The following is a 20,906-nucleotide window of genomic DNA, read 5'->3' as shown; positions in this document are numbered from 1 at the left end:
GCTCAAAGTACAGCGAATGGAGGCTGAGGGAGGGGCTTTGCAAGAAAAAGCAGAGACTGGGGGAAGAAGGAAGACTTTTTAGCAGAAAGAGGACTCTAGTGAGAAGCAGGGGTTTCTGGAAGTGCCTCTGGAACTCCACAAAGGATTGACCGAAGTTTAACAAATCTATTGTTTACAACTGTAATTCACAATGTCAGCCCTCGGATGTGTTAAATTTGGCCTCCATGACAGCAGAGTTGTAAATGGTTTAACTTGTGAATTGGTGAAGTCAGTCGTGGGACTACTGACAGAAAAAAAATATTTTGTTGTTGTCTTTGTCCCCCCCCCCCAGAAACCTTTTATTTAAGGTATACAGACTTCATGCATTTCATAATTTTTTTTAAGAAATTTATTAATTGAAAGGCAACAACAGGGGAAAGGAGAGGGAGAGAAGAGTGAGAGAGATCTTCCATCCTCTGATTCACTCTCCAAAGGGCTGCCACAGCCGGCCAGGAACTCTTCTGATCTCCCACGGAGGGGGATGGGGTCCAAGGACTTGGGCTATCTGTGGCCTTCCCAGGCCATTAGCAGGGAACTGGGTCAGAAGCAGAGCAGTGGGGACCCACATCAGCACTCTGATATGGGATACCAGGATTGCAACAGTCAGCTTAACCTGCTGCACCACAACCCTGGCCCTTTGTATTAACTTTGCTGTTTTTTAATTTAAATGTATCCTGAGGGTGCAGACAGATTCTTAAATTGCTACCATTCACAATGACATCTCTATAGAAGTCAGATTGCAAAGGGGTAAAAAAAATAGATGTTGAAGTGATATGGGCATTGTCACCTCCATACAGCTTCTCTATCTCATTCACTCATCCAACAGATCTTTATTGAGTATGCACTTCACACATGGAACTATATTTTGCTCACATAGGCCAATGTTACACTATAACCTAAAAATAATACCAGTAAAACATTTTTCTTATATAGTATGACCTCACAGAAGATTCCATTTTAAAAAGTACTTTAAAAATTGTTTTCAGATGGGCCGGTGCTGTGGCACAGTATGTTGAACAGCCACCTATAGCCCCGGCATCCCATATGGGCACTGGTTGAGTCCCAGCTGCTCCACTGCTGATCCAGCTCGCTGCTGATGTCCTGGGAAAGCAGCAGAGGACGGCCCAAGTACTTGGGCCCCTGCACCCACATGGGAGACCTGGATGAAGCTCCTGGCTCCTGACATAGGCCTGGCCCAGCCCTGGCTGTTGTGGCCATTTGGAGAATAAACCAGCAGGTGGAAGATCTCTGTATCTTGCTCTAACTCTGCCTTTCAAATAAATAATCTTAAAAACAATTGTTTCCAGAGACAGGTATTTGACCTCCATGGTTAAGACTGGCTGGGATGGAGCTGGCGCTGTGGCTCACTTGGTTAATCCTCCGCCTGCAGCACCGGCATCCCATATGGGTGCCGGGTTCTAGTCCTGGTTGCTCCTCTTCCAGTCCAGCTCTCTGCTGTGGCCTGGGAGGGCAGTGGAGGATGGTCCAAGTGCTTGGGCCCCTGCATTCACATGGGCGACCAAGAGGAAGCACCTGGCTCCTGGCTTTGGATCAGCATAGTTCCAGCCGTAGCGGCCATTTGGAACGTGAACCAACAGAAGGAAGGCCTTTCTGTCTCTCTCTCACTGTCTAACTCTGTCAAGTAAGTAAAAAATAAATAAATAAATAAATAAAAAGAGAGAGAGAGAGACTGGCTGGGATGTCTGCATCTTGTTTCAGAGTGCCTGAGTTTGAGTCTTGGTGCATTCAAGTCTTGCTCTGCTCCCAATTCCAGCTTCTTGCTAACACCCACCTTGGGAGGCAGCAGGTAATGTGTCAAGTGGCTGGGCCCCTGACACCAACAAGAAAGATCCAGATGGGATTTGAGAGAGAGAAAAACCATCCACTAGTTTACTTTCCAAATGGTCCCAATGGCCTATGCTGGGCCAGGCTGAAGCCAGAAACTCCATCAGGGTCTCTGACGGTGGGTGGCAGGGGCCCAAGTACTTGGGCCATCTGATGCTGCTTTTCCAGGCACATTAGCAGAGTTAGATTGAAAATGGAACAGTCAGGACTTGAAACAGTGGTTTAACCTGTTGTGGCACAACGCTGGCCTCAGACTCATATTTTTTAAAGATTTATTTATTGGGTCTGGCACTGTGGCATAGAGGTTAAAGCTGCTACCTGCAGTGTCTTCCAAATTAGTAATAAATAAATCTTTAAAAAAAAACTAGTAAGAATGAAACAAACTTTTTTAAAAAATTATTTATTTGAAAGGCAGAGTTAGAGAGAGTCAGAGGCAAAGAGAGAAAGTCTTCCATCCATTGATTCACTTCCGAAATGGTCACAACGGTTGGAGCTGGGCTGATCCGAAGCCAGGAGCCTGAAGCACCTTCTGGGTCTCCCTTTCGTGTGCAGGGGCCCAAGGATTTGAATCATCTTCTGCTTTCCCAGGCCATAGCAGAGAGCTGGATTGGAAGCGGAGCATCCGGGACTTGAACTAGCACCCATATGGGATGCCAGCACTGCAGGTGGCAGCTTTACCCGCTACACCACAGCACTGGCCCCAAACTTAATAAAAAGATTTACTTGAAAGGCAGAGCTTCCATCTGCTAGTTCATGCCCCAAATGGCTGCAATGGCCACAGCTGGGTTGGGGTGAAGCCAAGGGCCAGGAACTTCTTCCAGGTCTCCCACGTGGGTGCAGGGGCCCAAGACTTGAGCCATCTTCTACTGCTTTCCCAGGTGCATTAACAAGGAGCTGGATCAGAAGTGGAGCAACTGGAACTAAAAACTGGTGCCCATATGGGATGCCAGTGCTGCAGGCAGTTTTTATTTGTTTTTAATACATATTTATTTTAAATGCACAGTTATGGCGTGGGGCAGAGGGAGAGAGAGCAAGAGCAATCCTCCATTTACTGTTTCATCCCGCAAATGGTTGCAACGGCCATGGCTGGGCCAGTCGAAAGCCAGAAGCAGGAACTTCTTCCAGGTCTCCCACATGGTTGAAGGAGCCCAAGCACTCAGGCCATCTTCCTCTGCTTTCCCAGGCACATTAGCAGGGAGCTGGATCAGAAGTGGAACAGCCAGGATTCGAACCAGCACCCATATGGGAAGTCAGCATGGCAGTCAGCAGCATTACTCGGTGTGCCACAACATCAGCCCCAGGCAGCAGTTTTAACACACTGCACCAAAGCAACGGCCCCAGCCTCATCCTTCTTATTGGAAATGATAATCCTGACCTCACCGATTTCTTGGAAAATATGAAATTGCTCCAAAATCTACACATATCCCATTTTACAGGTAATTCAGCAAATGAACTAAACTATTCATTGAGCCTAGTCTGGACTATGGGGAAGAGCGTGGGGCCCTTTGGTGAAGATTAAGGGCATGGGACACTGGGCCCAGGATATCCTGCCCCCAGGCTCTCCCCTGAACAGGCTACTCCTTTTCCACAGAGACGCAAGTGTGAGAAACACTATCATCATGATGCTGTGGCCTCGGCAGCTGTGTCCAGGGCCCTGTCAGCTTGGCTATCCACCCGCCCCTCTCCTCCAGCTCTAGGATAAAACACACAAAGCCCTTAAGCCCCTGGCCAGAGAGCAGATTCTTTCCCCCCTCCCTAACCTCCCTGCTCCCTCACTCCACAGAAGAGTAGGGACTTAGGGAGCAAAAATCAGGGGGGGAAAGTAGGTCACAGCAGGAGAATGGTAATCCCCCTGATGGCTGCCGAGAGCAGCCAGGCTCCTGCTCCTGGAAGCAGTCTGTTCTTGTCCACCGACCAGAACTGGCTCTTGAAGACTTCTGGGGTCTGGAACACCAGCACCATCCACCTCAGCAATATGACCAGGCTGAATAACAGCCCCAAGAGGACAAATTCTCCACATTGGGGTCATTCGCAGCCCAGCTCTTGCTTCTCATGCTGCGCTAAGATTCCTTCATTTTGCACACTCCCACAGTACACTCTCTCTCCAGCCCTAGGTTGGGTGCTAGAAACACAAAGATGTCCTGCCTTTGGGGAGGCCATAGTGGGACACTGTGACCTGGACACAGACAGTAATAAGCCAGTACCATCAGTACTGAGATAGGAGCTGTGTAGACCTAGATATGGCTTCTAATTCAGCTTGCAGTCAGGGTTAGTAAGCAAGAAATAGGAATTTACCAGAAGGTAAGGGGGAAAGGTATTCTGAACAATGAGAAGTACAAAGACCTAAACAAATGAAGTCTAGGGTTTCCTCTAGAAAATTCTGGTGGCCTAAGGAGGAGAGATCTGGGAAGGGCTTTTTCCTGAACTTTCTCCTTCAGGTGGTACGAAAAGATGGGTACTGATTAGTTGACAAGAAGTGGGGATAGGCCGGCGCTGCGGCTCAATAGGCTAATCCTCCACCTAGTGGCGCTGGCACACCGGGTTCTAGTCCCGGTCGGGGCGCCGGATTCTGTCCCGGTTGCCCCTCTTCCAGGCCAGCTCTCTGCTGTGGCCCAGGAGTGCAGTGGAGGATGGCCCAAGTGCTTGGGCCCTGCACCCCATGGGAGACCAGGAGAAGCACCTGGCTCCTGCCATCGGATCAGCGCGGTGCACCGGCCGCAGCGCGCCACCCATGGCGGCCATTGGAGGGTGAGCCAACAGCAAAAAGGAAGACCTTTCCCTCTGTCTCTCTCTCTATCCACTCTGCCTGTCCAAAAAAAAAAAAAAAAAAAAAAGAAGTGGGGATAAAAGTCCAGGTGAATGAAGCACAAGGCAAAGGTGGAGTTGGGGTAGAGAGAGGGAGTTACTGGAAGCATCTGAGCTGCCAGAATGGAAGGGTGTTTAGGAAGTAAGGAAGTTCCTGCACACCTGGGTGGTGGACTCTGGGGAAACCATCACCCTAGAGCCTAAGGCCAGGGTCTCAGTGGGCTTACTCTGGCCTGAAGTGACAGCTGCCCAGGATAGGCTTCAGCTGAGTAAACCTGGCTTCCAAACTCTGGGCTCCCATCGCTCCTTTCTTCCCAGCTGACTGCTTTGGGGCCCTCCTGTAAACTCTTTCCAACTTAGCTCCATCTCTCCTCTACCACTTGTAAAGCTCATGTTCTTGTATCATTCCCCAGCTGAGTGCTGCTTGTCTGAAGCCTCCCCAAACCCTATGGATATCTACCTCAGTAGGTAGCCAGCTCCTCCGTGCTTGCTAGAGGGGAGCTGCAGATGTGGACAGAGCTGGCTTATGTATGGCTTTGTAGACAAGAATAGGAGCTTAACATAGGCATCAGTTTTTCAGTCTACAAAGGACAAACTGAAGGAAGTGATAACAGAAGTTAGCAAAGAGGCCATGGCAGTGCCCACCCAAGTCCTGGAGCAGTGGCTTGGAATAGGGTCCTGATGCTAGTAGACTGCTCAAAAGCAGCATCTCCCTCTACCCCCTCTCTGATGTCTCCTGCCTCAAGTTCTGCCCATGTGGATTCTTGGCCTTTGTTTATGTGCAGATGAACAACAGCCCCTCACACACCATACCTCACTCCACTGCTCCCGGGGTACACCATACGCCATACACATTTTCTCAAAGAACAAGCTTGTGGACACACAGCAGAGGATCTCTCATTGGGACTCCAGGATCTGCAGCATTATCTCATGGCAGAAGCTTTCAAGTGGATTCCAGAAGGGGCTCTCCACCCACTGAAAGAGCCCCCCTTCAGATGGACCATGACCCCAGAGGAGGGGGTCGATGCACATAATCTGGGCTCAGCAGAGGATAGAGGCAGTGAGATGGTCAGGACCCTGCAAACTGGAAGAAGCCAGGACAGCAGGGTGGAACAGCAGGGGCAACCAAAGATCAAGGGCACTCAGCCACCTCACCTGGCCACCTGGAAGGAGTAGGCAGAGCTAGGAGTGAGGCTGAGAACTCCCGCCTCTGGACCCTGCCGGATTATCTGCCATAGCCAGTCTGAGAAGGCACAGACTGCATTCCGGCAGATCTTGGGTCTCCACCAGAGCTCATGGGATTTGCATGCAATGGAAAGCTCTGCTCTGCAGCCAGGAAATAAGTCTTCATAAGGAGGAAGATTGAGTCCCTTGTGGCAGCCCTCGGTCCGCCCATCCCATGCTGGGGATCAGCCTCTGGGGGCCCCGCCCCAGCCAAGCGGGCCACAGCTGGGAGAAAGGAAGGAGCTTAGTGCAAATATAAATACCTTTAATGAAAGCCATGCGCACTCTGGAGAGCCAGGAGAGCGGCCACTGGTGCAGGGCTGCAGGCACAGGAGCTGCTACCTGACCAAACCAGCTAGGCCAGAGGCCCCAGGAGGCAAGCAAGCGCCAGAGCAGCGGCCAGCAGTGGGGGTGCTGGGGCTGGGACGGATATAGGCGCTGTCGCCCGCAGGGTCTCCTGATTGGTCTCCGAGCCTGCACCGTGCTCCCAGACACGCACTGGGGCACTGCACAGAGTGTGTAAGTTATCTGGGTGTGGGGCCCGGCGAGCTTCTTGCTGTAGTGACTCCCACACAGCAGCCGCCTCCTCTGGGCAGCCAGACAGGACTTGTGAGGCACAGGCATGGAAGTCATTCCAGGATCTGTTAATGGAATGGGATTAGGGGGATTAGGTGGCACAAGGAAGGTGCTGAATGAGAAGGAAGAGATTCAGACCCTGCGGGTGGTGTGGGTTGGATTGCTGCCACCCGCCTGCCTGCTTCCTCCCACCTTCCCGTACCTGCAAACAGTCTCCAGCTCGCCTCCTTGGCCCATGCCGTCTCCCAAGCGGATGAGACACTCAGCAAAGCCCTGGTATATGGTGTCACAGCGGTTTGGGCCCTCTGTGGCTGCTGCTAGGGGAGGTACGAGGACTGGGAGGTGGAGTGGAGAATGGTTGATAGGGTGAGCTAGGACTGAAATCCAACCCCCAGGGGCTTGTTTACCGGGAGCACGCTGGGGACGTGACTCAGCTTGAAAAGGGCACCCCGGGGGAACTCAGGGGCCTATCTGGGGATCATCTATCTTTGCCCCCTTCAAGATGGGACTAGAACTGGGATACATGGAAGGGGCAGGGGACACTGTCCCACTGAGTGATTCTTCCTCTGAGCTTCTGGAGCCCCAGATTTGGTGAGAATGCTCCAAATGAAGGAGTCAGAACAGGTGGAGAGGGGTGGAGTCCAGAGGCCTCTGCCTACAGGGGCTTTGCTTGGCCCTCCTGCCTTGCGCCCAAAGGTAGCTAATGTCTCAGCTGAAAGTGGGCAGGAGAGGGGCTGGGATCCATGTCAGATCCTCACAGAAGACCTCAAGGATCCTAAGGCTGGACTAAGAGTGCCACCAGACTATGGCTCCCTTTATCAAAAGATGGGTTGGGGGATCTCAAGGTCTCTTCCCAAAACTGGAGCTCAGTTGGTACCTCTTTCAATCGTGAAGCCAGTGGCACTCCCTTGAAACCCACACACTTCCATTCTACCCTGGCAATAAACCAGGAAAACTGTGCCCCCAGCTCCTATACATCCCCTTTACCCAGTCTGGCAGGGGCTCAGTGAGAGGGGTTGTAGCCCCGGCCAGGTCCAGGACACCCACACTCACCAAGTGGCAGCAACAGCAACAGCTTCAGGGCACGGTGTGGCCGCCGGCAGTGGCGGCAGCAGCACCAGCAGCAGCAGCAGCGTCGGCAGCAGCGCATCGTCCCTGGCTGGGAGCCTAGTGCTGGAGCTAGCAGCTCAGAGAGAAGCCGTCGGCCCAACCCCCGGAGGCAGGGAACGTGATTGGATGGAAGCAGAGGCGGGGCTCCTTAGCCAGCCAGAGGCTCCGCCTCCAGTACCCACAAAGGCAAAGCAACAAGGAAGGACCCCAGAGAGAAGTAGTGCTCATGGACACAGGTTGTTGTTGGACTTGCCCTTGGACCCTTACCCCAGAGGCAGAGATCTGAGAAGGCAGATGAGCAAATGAAGAAGGGTGCCCAGACCCCTGGGGTGGGCTGGTCTGGGCAGAGTTTTCCAGGGAAAGAGAGCCAGGGAACAGAGAGGGCAGTTATCGGAGTCACACCAAACACACACACACATATTCCATTTTATTCCAAAAGCATTTAATTGAATTTCTCAATGTTTTTCAAAAACAAAAAGATCCAAATCAGAGGTAAAAAGAACATGGAAAATTCAACTCAAATGGTGTCACAATCTCAGGGTCATGCTCCAGGTACGGCAGAACCCAAGAAGGCACAGTACCTGCCCTGGGCCCAGCCGAAACCTGATGGCTACCACAGTCTGTAGGCCACGGCCAGTTGTCCCTGCCCCCTCCACTCCGAAACATTGCAGAGTTGGGGGCCTCAGCAGGTAAATGGCAGACAATGACCCGCCTTGGCCTAAGCCTGTGTATCAGCCTTCAGTGCCAACCACCCCCGGACAAGGCGGGCTTAGCTGCTAAGGGAGGCTCGGGGTCACAAGGCCGTGCAGCATGAGGCTGAGACGCCGGGCCGCTTTGCCAAGTGAGTTGTGTGGCTCAACCTGCAGGAACTGGAAGAGCTTCTGGCGCACCTGGGCCATAACGGAGCCCATGTGGTCTCGAGTGATGGGATCACTGTGGTCCAGGTGCATCACAGCCTCTTCCAGGTAGCTGAGGATGAGGGGAAAGGACAGACTACAGGTGGGTGCCTGCAGATGGGAGCGCCCTCTGGTGGCACTGAAGCACAGAGGGAAACCAAGCCTCAGATGGGCTGGGGCAGAGGATGGGGGAGAAAATTAGGCTGGGAAACTGCTCCCTCCCTGCCCTCCAACCACAGCTTGTCTCCTAGTCTGTAACTCACCTGAGCTTGAGGTCAGTTCGAGTGCCAAGGTCTGATGCCAGCTGCTGGATGAGGGAAAGGAGCACGGGCTGGGAGAGTGGGCAGGGTGGTTGCCCAAAAACCTGGGCTGGGTCCACAGTTTCACACACATACAGCACCAGGTTCAGGTCAGCAGCTGTCAGAGCCTGGCGGAGAACAGGACAACAGCGTTTCTAGTTCCTATCAGGATGGAACACCTGTTTGTACTGTGTGGCTCAGGGGAGGATTACCACACCTTGAGGTGCTGAGTGATACAGAGTACTCTAGGGCTGTACTGTTATCCTAGACCAGGAAAGCTTTCCTGAGAAGGGCTGTTGTGAAAAAAGGTGGGCTGAGGTGGGGAGAAAGGGATCCAGACAAGGGAGATGGTCTGAAAGCCAAGAAAAGCCAAGAGTACTCCACTGGGGCAGAATGGCCCAGTGCCTGGTGGAAGGTATGAAAGGTATGTTGTATGGGCCTGCTTAGGATTCACCTGACCCCTACCCAGACCAAATAACTGTTGTACCTGCTGGAAGGCCTGATTGAGGTGGCCCTGCTGCAGCAGCTGCAGGATATGGGCTTGCTGGGCCTGGCAGTCGAGATGGGCAGAGGGGACAGGTGTGCCAGCAGCTGAGCGCATGGCCTGCATGATGCTGGAGGTGACAGCAGCCTGCTGCTCCTTGAGTGCCACGCTCACCTCACCTTTAACGATACGTTGTACCTGTGCTAAAATTGACTCCTGCAGGCTGCAAATGAAAGCAACACCGATAAGGTGGACAGGGCGCCCAATGTGAGCCTCCCCAAACCCACTACCTCGGCTAATGCCCCACTCACACACCTGCCCACAGCCACGTGCAGTTGGTGCTGCACCTCAGCCCGAACGCTGCTGGACACAGTGGCCGCCATCTGCTCAGTGGCACTTTGCAGCGTGCTGACCAGGCCCCGCAGCTGAGCCAGCACAGGTTCCCGAGCTTCCTGTTCCCGTGCTTTCCGGCTCTTCATGTGACTTTCTAGCTGCTGCAAGTCTGAAGGGTAACCGCAGGGACTGTGACAAGACTGGTAAGAGAGGACAGCCCCGCCCACGCCGGGGCATATGACCCCACTCACATTCCTGTGTGCCCAGCCGGAAGCTATCATTGATCTGCTGGAACATGGCCTGGCAGCTCTTCTCAAAGGCAGGCAGCACCACACTCTGGAAGGCTTCACGGTAAGCAGCCTGCATTGGCCCCTGTAATGTGTCTGCAGCTGCTCGGGCAATGGCATCTGTCAAGTTCTAATGCGGAGGGAGGGGCTGAGTTGAAACCCTGAGCCCACCTTGGCCTAAGCCCACCAACACCTCACCCCCTACCATCTTAGGTCCTGTATCACCTTGGACTTGAGCAGTTTAGAGATGTTCTCTTTCATGCTGCCCTCCACAGCTGTGAGCTTGGTAGCCACTGAGTTACTCAGTTGACCTGCCACGGGCTCCAGACTCCTGGAGACACCTGAGGAGCAAGGGGCAGGTAGAGTCAGGGAAGGAAATTTGACAAGCACACCCACCCCCACCTGGCCCACCCAAAGCAAGTCTTCACACAGAACTCACACGGAGGAACCGTCTTCTTGATTTCATCCCGAATGCTGCGCTCCAGCCGCCCAGCCACAGCTGAAGACAGTGCCTGGGAAAGCTGCTGGGTCAGCTGCTCCTGCAGCTGCCCACCCCGCTGCTGCCCCTCAGCCAGTGCCCGCTCCAGCCGCCGCTCTGCACTGCAGCTAAGGAACAGGTCTGGAACAGCTGCCATACCCCTTCCTGGGCCAAGGATGCTGCCTCTACTTCTGTGCTATGCTGGACTGTGCTACGACCCTCAAGGATACGTTCCTGTTCATGCCGAGTCTCTAGTGCTCGTTCCACATGGCCTGTGACCGTGCTCTGCAGGCCTTCGAGCTGGGTACACAGGCGCTGCAGCAGTTCTTCTTGGTTGTGCCGCAGCTCTGCCAGCTCTCTCTGCTGTTGCCAAATTAATGCTGGCCAGTCCTCAGGGGGCTCTGCCACCTGCCAGCAGTACTGACAGTCACACACCAGACACCACACAGACCAGGGAATGCCCCAAAGTCCTTTCCCACACTTACAGGATGGGGTCCCATGAGAAGGAAGGCGTGCTTGTTCTTACCTGGTGCTCTGTAAGCCGGGATCCCACGGCTGAATTCCTGCCATAGGTGAGAAGCACCTCAGGCCATGTCTGGTAGCCAGGAGACCATCCCTTTCCTTGGTCCCAGGATCCCCCTTACCCATCATCCTTCTTGCTTTTCCGCTTGAGCTTGGGTGAAGCCCGAGGAGATCCCTTGGTTTTCCAGTCCTTGACAGGCAGCCGAGGAGGGGGAACTTTGGTGCCAAAGCCTCCTGAGGCAGAAGCAAGGCTGGCCACCTCATCATCATGGTCACTGTGGGAGGCAGAGGGAGGGCTGAGTATCTGACCACCCGTTGCCCTCCCCTATGAGGGGAATGGTGTGGGGTGGTGCCCACCTTTGCTCAGCACTAGTGTCCTGGCTATCATGTTGCTGCAGCAGGTGATAAGGTGGTCGGTGGAAGGCCAGGCTCTTGTGCTTTTCCTGGAGGCCGTTCCTGGGGCTGGAGGAAAGTCCAACTTAGCAGTGAATCACTATAGGAAGCCCTTCCCACCACTTCTCCCCTTTTAAGCTCCTCACCTCTCTGCCAGAGTGGGACAGGTCTCACGAGTAATATCAGGCGCCGTAGGCCAGACCTGACTATCAGGAGTCACAGCCTCCTGGGTCAAGGCTGCCTCCAGGAGGGAAGGGGTACTATGCCGATCTCCGTCCCCAGGGCCTCCATCTAGGCCAAGCTGGGGGCCAAGCTCGGGCCCTGGACGGGGCCGTGGGGATAGCAGGTGTAGTGCTGAGGCAGCTGAGGCCATACTGTCTGGCTCAAGGCCCTCAGGGGCAGAGGAGCCAAAGCCACGGGACAGGGCCTCAGACGCAATCTCAGGGATGTCCTGGGACAGGGCAGTGGAAGCCGAAGAGATAACATCAGGGGAACGGGTACGGCTGGGGGAGGCCTGGGGTAGTCCTAGAGGTTCTACTTCCTGCAGCTCCAAGGACAGTGCAGAGGCAGCAGGAGGTACCTGAGGTGGGCCAAAGATGGGGGATTAAGTGATGGACCGGGGAGTGGCAAAGCACAGATCTAAGACACTGGTATTAGTACTGGCGAGAGACAGCGGTGAAGCGGGGTATAGGTCAAAAACAGCACCACAGCCCAGGAAAGGAGGGAGGGATGGGGAGGTCGACATGACCTCAGGAGAAACAGGAAGCAGTGGAGCAGAGCAGGGCCAGCAGAAAGGGTGTATGGGAGCAGACGACTGCCAACCTTTCCTGCTGCCATCTACTTGCTACCTTGTACTTCACACACACACACACACCTGCCCAGGCCCTTTGGGAGTCAATTTGTCGGCTGGGCCTGGGAGTAGGCCAGGCAGGAGGCTGCGTGGGCTTGCCTGAAGGCTGCTGCTGCCACTCACTGTCAGACTGCCGTCCAGCTGCAACTTGGGGCTCAAGGTCAGCTCCTCGGGTGGCCTGGTGGCAGGAAGGCTGAGGTATGAGCAGCCAAAGCTTGGCATTACTTGAAACCAGACCCTCCCATACTCCATGTCTGACCCTCGCCTCACCTTGGCAAGGAGGGCTCCACAGCTGAAGTGCTGCTCATAGCAGACACAGCTGTAAGAGAGCTGCTGCTGCTACTGCTACTGCTGCTGCTACTGCTGCTGCTGCTGCTGCTGCTGCTAGGGGATGCAGTGATCTGGGGAGATGTAAAGAGTAAGGGCTGTGGCCTGTGGGTGGGGCACTCCCAGGTCCCCCTACCCTGGGGAAGTACCTGCTGTAGGGAGGCAGTGGGCGTCATGAAGGCATCAGGTGTCATTAACTTGGGTTTGGTCTCACTGCTCAGACTGAGGAAGTCAGCAGGTGCAGGCAGCTCTACAATGCGTCGCAGGTCAGGCTGGGAGCCAGGAGAGGCAGATCCCAGGCCTTCAGAGCCTAGTTCAGATCGAGACTCTCCAAATGCTGTGGGGAAAGCTAACATGTGAGTCAGATCTCTGGCCCCAGTGAATCCAACTGGCTTCCCTTTCACCCTTCGCTCACCAAAGTCCTCATGGGATGTGTGGGTGGGGAGTGGAGCTACCACATCAGGGTTCAGCTGTGGCTGGAAGCGGATCTGCACATCTTGCAGTGCCCTGCAGGAAGAGAAGAGGGAAAACAAGAGTGCTCAAATGGGCCAGGGTGAGTAAGGAGCAGGGAGGGACCCAGGTAAGGTGCTGAGGGGTCTCCCAACATGCTTACTTAGTATGCACACAAAAGAGCTTGATGAGCACACCAGCTGCAGACTCCATGGCACCAGCTCCCTGAGTACCATCTGAAAGGACAGCATGGGTGCTTCAGCCCCTGACCTTCCCTGTGCCTTGGACCCCCACACACCAACATACAGCCCTGACCTCAAGGCAGCTCACCAGCCCCCAGACTGTCATTCTCCTCCTCGGCAGGCAGCACTTCAGTGTGCCGCAGCCGGCAGCGACTCACAACCTGGATCCCAAAGCTCAGCACTGGGTGGGTCAGGAGGAACTCCGAGATGGAACTGAAGCAGGCACGGCCCTCTTCCTGGTTCTGCAGCAGCTCCATCACATAGAGGACCTGCACAGGTGGCATGTTCCTAGGTGAGCTCAGAGGCTGTGAGGGCTGCAGACATGCCACACACCCTGCCCCGAGTGCCCCCATGGCAGCCTACCTTTCGTTGCACATCGCTGAGAATCAGGTATTCTGCTGAAAGGTCTAGGCAAACCTTGAGGCTGGGGGGCACACTCACTGAGCTGAAGATATCTGGGGAGAAGCTAGGGAGCCGCAGAGCAAGTAAATGAGAATGGGTGTTCAAAGAGGCCACATCCCCAACCTTTAGGCCCATGCCCAGCACCCAGCACCTACTCACCGAATCGTCTGCAGGCAGGTCCAGGACACTGTGCACCACATCTTCAACTCCCGATTCTGGTCAGCGCCAGTAATGAGGAACCTCCAGAATGGGACCCTGCAAAGCAGCAAGGCACTGAGTGGCTGCCTGTGCACCCTGCTAGGAGCCCCTGTTCAGTCCACTGCCCACCTGCCTGCCCACTCACTCACTCAGGGTCCTGTTTCTTATGGTTGTCACAAAACAGGAGACAGGAGAGAGGCCGCCCATCATGAGGCTTCCACTCATGCAGGCACCTGTATGCAGGCAGATGAGGGACTTGAGTGAGCGACTGGCTCTCCTACCTCAGGGGGTTCTGGTCCCTTAAGCCTGGCCTTACCTTGGCTCATCCTGCCCCTCAATGTAGATCTGCCAGAACTTGACATAGCCATCATGGCTCGCAGTAGCCAGGACAGTTCCATCAGGGGAGAGGGCACCTTCACTTAGGCACTGGGAAAAACCCAAAGAGTTTTGCTTTGCCATCTTACTACAGGTAGGAATGAGCTCTTTCCAGGTGAGGGCAGTAGTGAGCTGGGCTGACCCACAGTGGACCCGTACAATTGTGTGGCTGACTGAAATGAGGGGGGTGGTGCTTTAGAAAAGACCAGACCTGCAGGGCACAGCTAGGTTAGGAGTAAGCTCCACAGGTGACGGCTGTTTTGAGCTCAGTCTCCATGGGTGGAGTGCTAGTCAAGCTGCCTGGGCAGCTGTGGACACAGGGAACAGATGTGGGGCAGGGAAGATGGTCAGTTGCAGACATACCGTGCTGTGGCCTTTTACCACAATGAAGCCCTGCTTGATGTGGCTGACATCCACGGGCCAGGTGCTATGGTTGGAGCGGAGCATGTCTAGGTCCCACACCTCAGCCTGGAGTATACGGGGAGGTGAGTGCTCAGCCTATGCCTTCAATATGGCTGCTTTGTTGCCTCCCCCACTGTGCCCAGTTCTCTCACCCGGTCTTCATGCAGCAGGGCCACAGTAGGGCTGCTTTCCTCACAGCAGTCCTCACTCTCCTCTGGGATGAAGGGGCACCAGATGATCCTGCGGAAGTGGTTCAGTGGCGTGCCCTCTGGCTGCTGGATATGGACCAAGATCTCTTCTCTGAGCAGGGAGTTAAGGGCTAGATAGGTAGATGATGATGTGTGTCTGAAAGCCCCCACAACCCCATGCCCAAAAATGGATACTGAATTTTGCCATTAACCAGAGCCAAGCGCCACACGAACAGGTTGCCTGCCTCATCCAGGCAGGCCAGCTGTGGAGAGTTGAGGTGTGCGAAGGCCAGGTCAGCCACGCTGCCTGTGAAGCCCTTCAGCAGAGTCCGCTCTGAAGTGCTGACACTGATCACCCGCACCATCGCGGAGCCATTGTTGGCAGCTGCAATTAGGACAGCAGTGGGTAATGAGTGAGTATCCAGGCAGCTGAGAGAAGCCCGACCCTTGCCTGCATCACCGTCACCGCCAAAGCCACCACTGTCATCTCAGGCTTGGGTTTCCCCACCCGGCTTTCCAAGGCCTGGGCAGCACGGACAAGCCTTCTTTTGCGCCCCTAAGGTCTGATTGGGCTGACACTGGTTCTGGATCTCTGGGTTTCAGGCAGAACTCTTCTCTGCTCTACCCCTACTCACCCCGAATGGCGTAGGCCAAGAAGGAGTTAGACACAGCAATCAGGTTGCCATAGTAGTACTTCTGCTCCCAGTCGTATTTGGCAACAGGCTGGATTTTCACCTGAGAAACCAGAATGAGGGAGGTCATAGAAGCTGAGGGCTGGGGCAGCTTCCCCTGGGGCTGAGAGGGGGGTCCCAGCAACCTTAGGGATGAGAGAGGCTACCGGTGCAATCCATGCCATCCAAATCCTGAGAACAGATTCCCACAGAATCTAGGCAGCCAACCCTGGCTTCCTGAAACTGGGGCATACTACCTATTTTTCAAGGTGGTCCTCATGAGAACTGGCAGCATGGGGGAGAAAAGAGAGGATGGATGTGCCCCTAGGTGTTACACAGAATACCATGAAATCTTGGTACCTACCTTGTTGCTCCCCCGTGCCTTGCTCGAAATACTAGAGTCACTGCTGGCCACAATCTCCACCTCCTTGGCCAAAATCCCAATGCAGGTAGAGCTGTCATCTCCTGAGAGGCAGCTGGGAGAGGGGTGCACAACCCTTGTCTCTTGTTCACCCAAAGGTTCAAAGGGCAGGGTTGGGAGGAGAAAAGGACACAGCCACCCCAGTGAAGGCAGGTATAATCCCAAGTGCTCAGTTCCCCTTGCTCACCTCCTTCCTTGAGGATGAGCTTACTTTCACCCTAAACCAGGTGTCCGGGCCAAGCCCTTGATCTCGTCCTCACCCCCGACCCCCAGGAGGGATAAGCCGAAGCTGCTTATCCCTCCTGCCTCTCCATCTCATGCCTTCAGTTAGCAGATGCCCCAAAGACACCCTCACCACCAATGCCACCTCTCAGGCTACTCACATGACCTGTTTCTCCTGCAGGTTAATAGGTGGCATGGTCCGGACACCAGGCTTGGCTGTTGCAGTACCATCACCTGAGCAGAGAGGGTCTGGGACCAGGAGCCCATTGAGGTCCCCATTATAGGCGTTGGATGGCCGCTGGCTGTCCACACTGGGGCCTGAGGACAGAGAGGGCCACCCTGACAAGGTTGCTCCACTTGCCCGCTAGCCCCTTCAGAGCTTCTTTCCAGAACCATGAACCCTCAGCTGAGCAAGGCATTTTTGTTTCTCTATCTTTTAAGATTTTATTTATTTGAAAGTCAGCGTTACAGAGAGAGAGGGAGAGCTAGAGAGAGATCTTCCATCTGCTGCTTGACTCTCCAAATGGCTACAATGGCCAGGGCTGAGCCAGGCCAAAGCCAGGTGCCAGGAGCTTCTTCCAGGTCTCCAATGTAGGTGCAGGGGCCCACTACTTGGGCCACCTTCTGCTGCTTTCCCAGGTGTGTTAACATGGACCTGGATCAAAAGTAGAGCAGCAAGGACTCAAACCAGCGCCCACATGAGCTGCTGGCATTGCAGGCAATGGCTGTACCTGCTATGCCACAACGCCAGATCCAAAGCAAGGCATTTTCATGGGAAAGAGAGCCCTTTGTTCATCTCTTGTCCAATAAACTAATGTATACCAGGACAAGGCTGAGCGTGAGGCTCTTCTACCTGCAGGAAGTGAACAAATCTTCAAGGACCCTCTGAGGCCAATTAGCACATCGAACTCTGTGTACTTGAGGAAGGGAATGGCAAGAGTTAGGAAAGACTTCACAGAGAAGGCACCACCATAGCCACTGTGGCCAGAACACAAACATGAGGAGGACAGAGGAGAAACAAGGCTGCAGAGGCCTCAAGTATGATGTTGGGGTACCCAGACTCTCCCTGTGAGCTATGAGAGCCACAAAAGAGTTTTAAAGGGGAAAGTGGCAGGGTCAGCTGTTGCCAGTGGGCTGACTGCTCTAAGGAAGCATACAAAACAGTTGAGAATTTACTGACAACAGGGCCTAGACCAAGATAGTGGCAGGGTTTGGAGAGGAGATGAGTACCCAAGGCAGAGAAGGACACTGATCGGATGTGGGGATATGAAAGGAAGAGGCCCTGCCCACACAGAAAAAGCTCAGAAGAGGCTACCTCAGGCAGGAAAGGCAGAAGGAACAGACTCGAAGGAGCTAGATACAGAGAAGAGAAACAGTGAGGTGGGTGTGGAGTCAGGGGAGACAGCAGTTCAGTTGTTGGCATCAGCTGGGTCTCAAACACTCTCATAGGCTCAGACATTATTGCTTAAATTTCCAAGTGGCAAGGAAACTATGGCTCCACATTTAGGAATGTGGCAAGTTTCCAGTCACAAAACAGGTTGAGGTCCTACAACAAGAGGAGACAATCAAGAGCTTCCAACAGTGAAACGAAGTGCAAATCAATGCGAGCCACCTTAGCTGCTCAGGCATAAGCCGGCCACTCTCCCTTCCATGCAGCCTACCATGAGGATAAGCAAACAGCAGGCCCAGGCTGCACACAGTTGGCCATGCCAGGCTCTACTGAACCTCTGCGGAGTCTAGTCTGCTCAGCAGCCCATTAGCACGAACGCCCCAAGCCAAGCTCCCAAGAAGGGGTGCACACACTCCAGGCTTGGGGCAAAGAGCCCAGTGGTCTAAGAGAGCAGGTAGATTTTCACAGGCAGTCTGGGTAAGCTAAATCCACTCAGAGTGAGCATCGGTGCCTGAAGCGGTCGGGCGGAACCTTCCAGCAGGTGGAAGAACTAGGTCTGAGGAAACATCAGTTCTCAGCTGAGGCCACTGCACACCCACCCCACCATCACCAGTCAATCCTTGAACCATCACAGCTTTTTACAGATCCCTGAGCCTGTCAGAGAACTTGAGTGCCTTCACATGGGCTATTTCCTTTTTGCAATAAATAGGAGGTTTCTATGTAGTTGTCTTGGGTGCGTTTCCTGACACTCAAGACCCAGCTTACACAATCTCCTCTGTCAGTGCTGTGCTCTGCAATCTCCAGCTCCCATTCAAACCTATTCCCACCAAAGCATCAAAACACTTCTCTTTCCACGACAACATTAGATCACAATCCTTAGCTCTCTGTGTCCTGAAGGCTCTTTGAGGTCAAAAGCAGTTCTGAGATTCACTAAGAGCCCGAGTAAAATCTGAATGAATGGGAACACATTAGAGCTTGTGGATGCTATAGCCTAACCCGATCAGCGCAGCTGCCTCCAACTCAGACAGATGGGACCTGGGGCTGGCCACCTTTCTTCTGGAACTCAGTTTCCCAACAGGCCTGGGTTCTGCATTCCAGAGGGAAAGGCAAGGTGCAGAGGGGGACCAGCATCCCTCCAGCACAACGCTTAAATCCAGGTCCAGAACTCGGTATACAGAGCGGGAGCCCTGCAGGTGCTGAACCCGTGTCAAAGAGGAAGAGCACTGAGACAGCTCCAGGAACAGATCTTGAGGCCAGGAAACCAGAGGCGTCCAGTGGATTCAGAGAGGGGGACTTCACCTTCAGCCGAAACGCTGAAGGTGAAGAATGGCCTGGCGCGGGGATGGGGAGAGTCACACTCAGGGGTCTGCGCCTACCGCGGGGTAAGCTCAGGGATCCAAGGCTCCGACTCCCATACGCCCTCACCGGTCGGGAGAATACAGACGTAGTCCTTAGGGACTTGCGGGCCCTAAGAGCGGTTCAGACCCACGCATCCCTTTTGCTTGTTCGCTGAGGGCCCACACCCGCTATCCCCGCTCACCCGCCGCGGGCCGGTCCAGCTTGAGGATGTCCCGCAGGTGCTGCGTGGCGTCCTCGATGTCGATGCTCGCGCAGGAGGCCATGGGCCCAGCCGCGGGCGCCCCACCCGCACGACGTTCGTTCCACCGCGGCCGCGCACAGCCCAGTCTCGCCCAGCCTCGCAGGGGCCAGACACCCGGACGCAGGTCACTACTCCGTCCACCCGCAGCTAGCAAACTGCCGCCCGCGCTGCGTCCTCAGCTCCACCAACCCCACCAACCGCCTCCACTTCCGGCCCCCGCGAAGCTCCGCTCCCGGAACCTGAAAGAACTAGAGAACAAAGGTTCCGGGCTGGTGACGAATACCTCGGCTTTCCGGAGCTTGCCTGGGCTCACAGCAGTCTCTGTGCCGGTAGGGTCAGGGAAGTTCCACAGGGTGAATGTCCACGTACTGGGACACCCTAAACCTACTCGTTTCAGGAATCTCGCCTGGTCTATGCTCACTCCGAAAATGTAACTGATGACGATCCTACAACAGAGATCCTACATGTTGGCCGCCCAGGCTGTGGTCCCTCAGTCTCTCAGGAATTCGCTGAACTGGCAGGAGCCTTAGTTGCCTTTGGGAAATGGGTGGGGATAGTCTAGTCTGAGGGGACCTGCAAAGCCATAAAGCTCAGGAACTACAAAGACATGGGTGACAACCCCACTAACAATGATCACAATCATTCCTGTGTCCCCAAGCCGGCCCTGGTCCCAGCTGGCACTCAAGGAGGAAGAAAGAAACCACAGTTTACAAACACCTCTTTATTGCAGACAATTCAGGCACAGGTACATGGAAGAAGCTGTATTGCAGATTTTATACAGGGTGGTTTAAGAGGTAGCAAGCTTCTACCTCTCCCCCACCCCCACATACACGGCAGCTTAGAGATCCAGTCCCACTGAAATCTCCCAGATACGCTGTCTCCGCAGACAGCACATTATCCAGCCCTGTGCCCAGTGCAGCCAGGCAAACTGTGGCATCTGAGGGAGTCCTTAGCTTCCACCCACAGTGGAGATGAAGGGTATCCATTCGCAGGTCAAGCTTGGCTATGGTGCCCTCACTGAGCCTAAGACCCTTTCAGGGCATTAGCCCAAATCCTAGGTTGGGTTCCGGCCTGCAGTTGCTATTTTGCCCTTAGGTTTATACCATTCAGAGGTCTCAAGGCTACATTTGCACTGGGCAAGGCCTCTGTCCCCAAAACTGAGAAGCAGAAATTGCCCTAATAGTTAAGACTTCTGGAATTTGAAGACGATGTGGAGTGTGTGTGTGTGTGTGTGTGTGTGTGTAAGATCAGGAGGGACTAGGAGGAGGCCTGGAAACTCCCTGCAGAGGTCTGAGGGGTGAGAGCATGAGACCCTCACACTCAGATTGTCTTCCATAGCTCCGTATCTCTACTCCAACCCAATGGGGCCTGCCTCTGAGTACAACGGAGGCTGGCTGTTCTGGACACAGGTAGCACACGATCTGAGCTGCCCTTTGCTTGGGTTGGGGGATGTGGGGTATCCTGGATGTGATCATGATCCTTTTGGGGAACACAGCAGGTCCCTTCCTTGATCTTGATAAGATATTAGCCCATAGGACCTGAATTTGATGGGCCATTTTTGCCACGTCCTCTGTGGTTTCAGCAGGATTCAGGGTTATCTCTTACAAACTAGAGTCCTCAACCTACAAAGGACAGGGGCCACAGGAGGTGGCAGAACTGCCTGCAGAGGCTTCAGTGCAAGGGACGCTTCAGTCAAGACCTGAGCTCTCCCTGTCTGCTTTCCAAAGACCAGGTGGGCTGAGAATTCTGCTCCACAGGGCTTTTGAGGGAAGCAAACTGGGAGTGCTGCTTCGGCAAGTTTTCTCCTTGCAACAGGTTTTGCTGAGTTGGGGGCAGAGGTGAGAGGGAGACGAGAGACAATGGGGCAGGGTAATTAC

The 20,906-nt window shown here is 54.3% G+C and overlaps 2 protein-coding genes across 6 annotated transcripts; both read right to left on the bottom strand.

Annotated features, from left to right (window-relative positions):
- Positions 1-372: 372 nt before the first annotated feature.
- NRN1L (neuritin 1 like) lies at positions 373-7,870 on the bottom strand. Of its 2 annotated transcripts, XR_007919969.2 has the most exons (4): positions 7,543-7,870; positions 6,692-6,824; positions 6,177-6,554; positions 373-574 (listed from the first exon to the last, which is right to left on the bottom strand). XR_007919969.2 is itself a non-coding variant. In XM_002711608.5 (3 exons), exons 1-3 carry the CDS (start codon positions 7,637-7,639, stop codon positions 6,269-6,271), a joined length of 516 nt encoding a protein of 171 aa, XP_002711654.1. In that variant the 5' UTR covers positions 7,640-7,870; the 3' UTR covers positions 6,162-6,268. The 2 variants fall into 2 exon arrangements, 1 of the variants encoding a protein (XP_002711654.1); XM_002711608.5 differs by lacking the exon at positions 373-574 and having other exon boundaries at positions 6,162-6,554.
- Positions 7,871-8,019: 149 nt separating this feature from the next.
- On the bottom strand, positions 8,020-19,258 carry EDC4 (enhancer of mRNA decapping 4). Of its 4 annotated transcripts, none has more exons than XM_017342306.3 (29): positions 18,970-19,258; positions 16,201-16,357; positions 15,761-15,872; positions 15,361-15,460; positions 14,921-15,110; positions 14,690-14,837; positions 14,499-14,603; positions 14,077-14,186; positions 13,910-13,993; positions 13,722-13,817; positions 13,524-13,626; positions 13,249-13,429; positions 13,082-13,154; positions 12,884-12,975; positions 12,618-12,805; positions 12,412-12,542; positions 12,166-12,319; positions 11,438-11,871; positions 11,256-11,360; positions 11,021-11,173; positions 10,903-10,939; positions 10,607-10,784; positions 10,338-10,493; positions 10,124-10,239; positions 9,863-10,028; positions 9,594-9,780; positions 9,282-9,501; positions 8,759-8,922; positions 8,020-8,634 (listed from the first exon to the last, which is right to left on the bottom strand). In XM_017342306.3, exons 1-29 carry the CDS (start codon positions 19,049-19,051, stop codon positions 8,376-8,378), a joined length of 4,281 nt encoding a protein of 1,426 aa, XP_017197795.2. In that variant the 5' UTR covers positions 19,052-19,258; the 3' UTR covers positions 8,020-8,375. The 4 variants fall into 4 exon arrangements, with proteins under 4 accessions (XP_017197795.2, XP_002711670.2, XP_017197794.2 ...); XM_002711624.5 differs by having other exon boundaries at positions 8,020-8,568; XM_017342305.2 differs by having other exon boundaries at positions 12,618-12,817; positions 18,970-19,256.
- Positions 19,259-20,906: the final 1,648 nt, after the last annotated feature.

The sequence above is a fragment of the Oryctolagus cuniculus genome, chromosome 18 (assembly GCF_964237555.1).
Source record: "Oryctolagus cuniculus chromosome 18, mOryCun1.1, whole genome shotgun sequence".
NCBI classification, from domain to species: Eukaryota; Metazoa; Chordata; class Mammalia; order Lagomorpha; family Leporidae; genus Oryctolagus; species Oryctolagus cuniculus.
This window is presented reverse-complemented; position numbering and strand designations above follow the sequence as displayed.